The sequence below is a fragment of the Lampris incognitus genome, chromosome 4, assembly GCF_029633865.1.
Source record: "Lampris incognitus isolate fLamInc1 chromosome 4, fLamInc1.hap2, whole genome shotgun sequence".
NCBI lineage: Eukaryota > Metazoa > Chordata > Actinopteri > Lampriformes > Lampridae > Lampris > Lampris incognitus.
The window spans coordinates 57,774,673-57,777,624 of NC_079214.1; the positions used below are offsets into that span (position 1 = coordinate 57,774,673).

The 2,952-nt window shown below is 49.6% G+C and overlaps 1 protein-coding gene across 5 annotated transcripts in view; it reads right to left on the reverse strand.

Annotated features, from left to right (window-relative positions):
- pax6b (paired box 6b) overlaps positions 1–2,749 on the reverse strand; it is a 15,918-nt gene extending 13,169 nt beyond the window's left edge. For all 5 annotated transcript variants that reach the window (XM_056278267.1, XM_056278266.1, XM_056278265.1 and 2 more), the window contains exon 1: positions 2,737–2,749. In XM_056278267.1, the coding sequence (XP_056134242.1) occupies positions 2,737–2,749 (13 nt within the window). The remainder of the gene's footprint in view (positions 1–2,736) is intronic.
- Positions 2,750–2,952: the final 203 nt, after the last annotated feature.

Consider the following 2,952-nt stretch of genomic DNA (forward strand, 5'->3'; position numbering starts at 1 on the left):
TATACTGTGAAGCATGTCCCATTTACTGTGAAGTAACATGTCCCATATAGTGTGAAGTAGCATGTCCCATATATTATGAAGTAACATGTCCCATATAGTGTGAAGGTTGCAGGTTTTGATCTGGTTTAAGTTTCTAAACAGTAATCAGCGGTAACAAATAAAGTCGACTGTTTAGCATCCCTCCTGTGTGTCAGGGTTTTTTTTTTCTTTCTTTCTTTTTCTTTTTAAATCAGATACCCTCCTCTTGTGTGGATCCTGTCGCGGAAAGTGTACAGTGGACACACGTTGTCTACCTCGCCTCGCCGCTCTTGCAAAAGCGCAGACCAGGAGGGGGGTCGAGTCTGCTGGATATAAAGCCTGTTGGACTCCCAACAATGCGCCCCCTTTCTCCCTCCAATACCCAAAAAAAAAAAAAAACCCGGGGCGAAAACTCGGCCTCTCCGAACTAGCAACACAGCTTCCCACTAAACGAACCAACAAGTTCAGAATACAAAGAGCCGAAGGCAGGCAAGGCCTCCACCCCCTCCGGGACCATACACACACCCTTGCCTCGACACCTCAGTGTCACCAGTGACGACCGTGACCTCGGTGCTACACTGTGTGCGTGCGTGCGTGCGTGCTCGCGCGCGCGCGCGCGCGGCTGTGGTGAATGCGGGGTTTTGTTTGTTTGTTTGCTCCGCTTCTTTTTTCTCTCTTTTCTCTTTTTTCTTTTTCTTTTTTAGAAATAAACAACAAGTAATTTCTCGTTATAAATATTTGGTGGTTATAGTGTGCGGCTGGTGCGGGTTGTTAGGCGGTTTTAAAGGACACAACAGCTCAGTAGGGCGCTCAATTGGAAAAGACAAACGCAATAAAGAACCTATTGAATGGGCCGGCTAAAAAGGGGGCCAGTGAAGGAAACCCGTCTGAGGTTTCGTTCGCTCCCCCCCCCCCTCTCGCTCTCCCCTCGCGCTCCCTCGCTCTCCCTCCGCCCGAGGAGACCTGCGCCGCGCGGGGAGGCGCGGGGCTTGCCGAGCCCCTGGCAAGCCCCGCGTTCGCCCGGAGCCGCTCGCGGAGACGGACGCAATGCGGGTGGAACGCGGCTTACCCTCGCGGAAAAACGCGAGCGAGCCGGGCTTCTCGCTCATTAATCAAATTCGGATTCCTTCACACTGCCGCCGCCGCCCCCCCCCCAGAATCATCTGGACCAGCCCGCACTAGCCCCGCTTAGCATGGCCCCCGCGATGCGCCGTAAATTAAAATCTCCGACATTAGCGTGGAAGCCAAACGTTAGCGCGCTTTACTATAAGCTGGTTTATTACTCACTGACAGCCAATTAAGGAGGACACTGCACGTCGTATTTGCGGCTTTTGTTCTGGTTGTTTTTTGTTTTAAATAGCGTCTACTAGCTTTCAGTCTCGCGGGGCCTGCCGGTTAATCATTCATTTAGGGTCAAAAGCGCAAACGTTGCTGCACCTTCATGTTAACTCAAATCTAATCCGCATTTCCTTTCCTGCTGCAACCTGCAACGACGTCTCGATGCAACGTGCTTATTCTGGCTGCTTCCTACACACGCATGCACGCATGCATGCATACGTGCATGCATATATTTATTTATATTTATATTTATTTAAATCATCTCTGATATCGCAGAGGGTAGTAGCATGCTAACAGTCTATAGATATTTCCCACCTATGCAGTGCTTTAAATCCGAGAATAAAGTAGACTACTTAGGATCCGAGTGAGACGATAATTTTAAATTAATTTCAAATTAATTTCACACTGCTGTGGGCCTGCTGGATTTTTTATTTTTTATTTTATTTTTTTGTAATCTCTCCATTCAGTGGTGAAATGGTCCTATTTGCCCGGTGGATTTTTTTACCATACAGGCCAACATTTACAGGCTGGATAAAACCTGGCAAAACGTGTGAAATGCAGGCAGATTTCCCGAGCGAGCCGCACGTCCTGCTGAGGGTAAAGGTTTGTTGTGTAAATGAATGACCAGGGATTCGGGCCTGCGGACGCCCGTGTCGCGGCGCTGCTCTCGCTTCGACGCGGCCACGACACGGCCGCGCAGCCGCTGGTGTGCCGAATTACGGCCGCATCCGCCGCGTGGAAAAAGGGGGCGACGGAGGGAGACAATTTAAAATAAAAATAAAAAAAATGTAAATAAATGTTTAAAGGTGCCTGTTGGTTTAAATGTGCGCTTTCTTTGGCACGGCAACGAGAGGAGAAGCTAAAAAAAAAAAAAAAAGAGAGAGAGAGAGAGAGAGGGCCTCCCCAAGTTGCTGTTGGGGGCTGTTTGGAGAGGCATGAATCACGCTGACACCTTCCCTCAACGGGTCACTGCGCCCCATTCTCCAGCAGGACCAACTGGCCCGGCCCGCCGTCCCTCTACACTCACTACTGTCACACACACACACACACACACACACACACACACACACACACACACACACACACACACACACACACACACCCGCAATAAGGCCCGGATACAACGGCCGAGGCGAGTTAAAAAACACACACAGTCAGAAAAGCTAAAGGCTGCAGAGGCACGCTGAGGTTCCTATACGGGAGAGAGGCTGCAACGAAAACACATCCACAGCACCTCGCAGCCCACCCATAGTCAACCGGCCTATAGTCATAATAATCATAATAATTATAACTATAATTATAATAACAGAGCACAGTTATGTGTCCTATATGAGTGTGATTTGGCAGCACAGACAAACTTTTCCTCGAGAGGGGGCTCACCTTTTTGGGGCATCCTGCGTCGTTGTCAAACTCCTTGGCCAAATAAAGCCTTTACGGGGGTCTCTCCACACCGCCGAAAGAGGGAGGGGGGGGGGAGAAGAAGAAGAAGAAGAAGACGAAGAAGAGGAAGAAGAAGAAGAAGAAGGGGGGAAAAAAGCAAAAAAAAAAAACGTGGATCAATCTCTTTCGAAAGTTTCGCAGAGGGGGTGGGGGGGG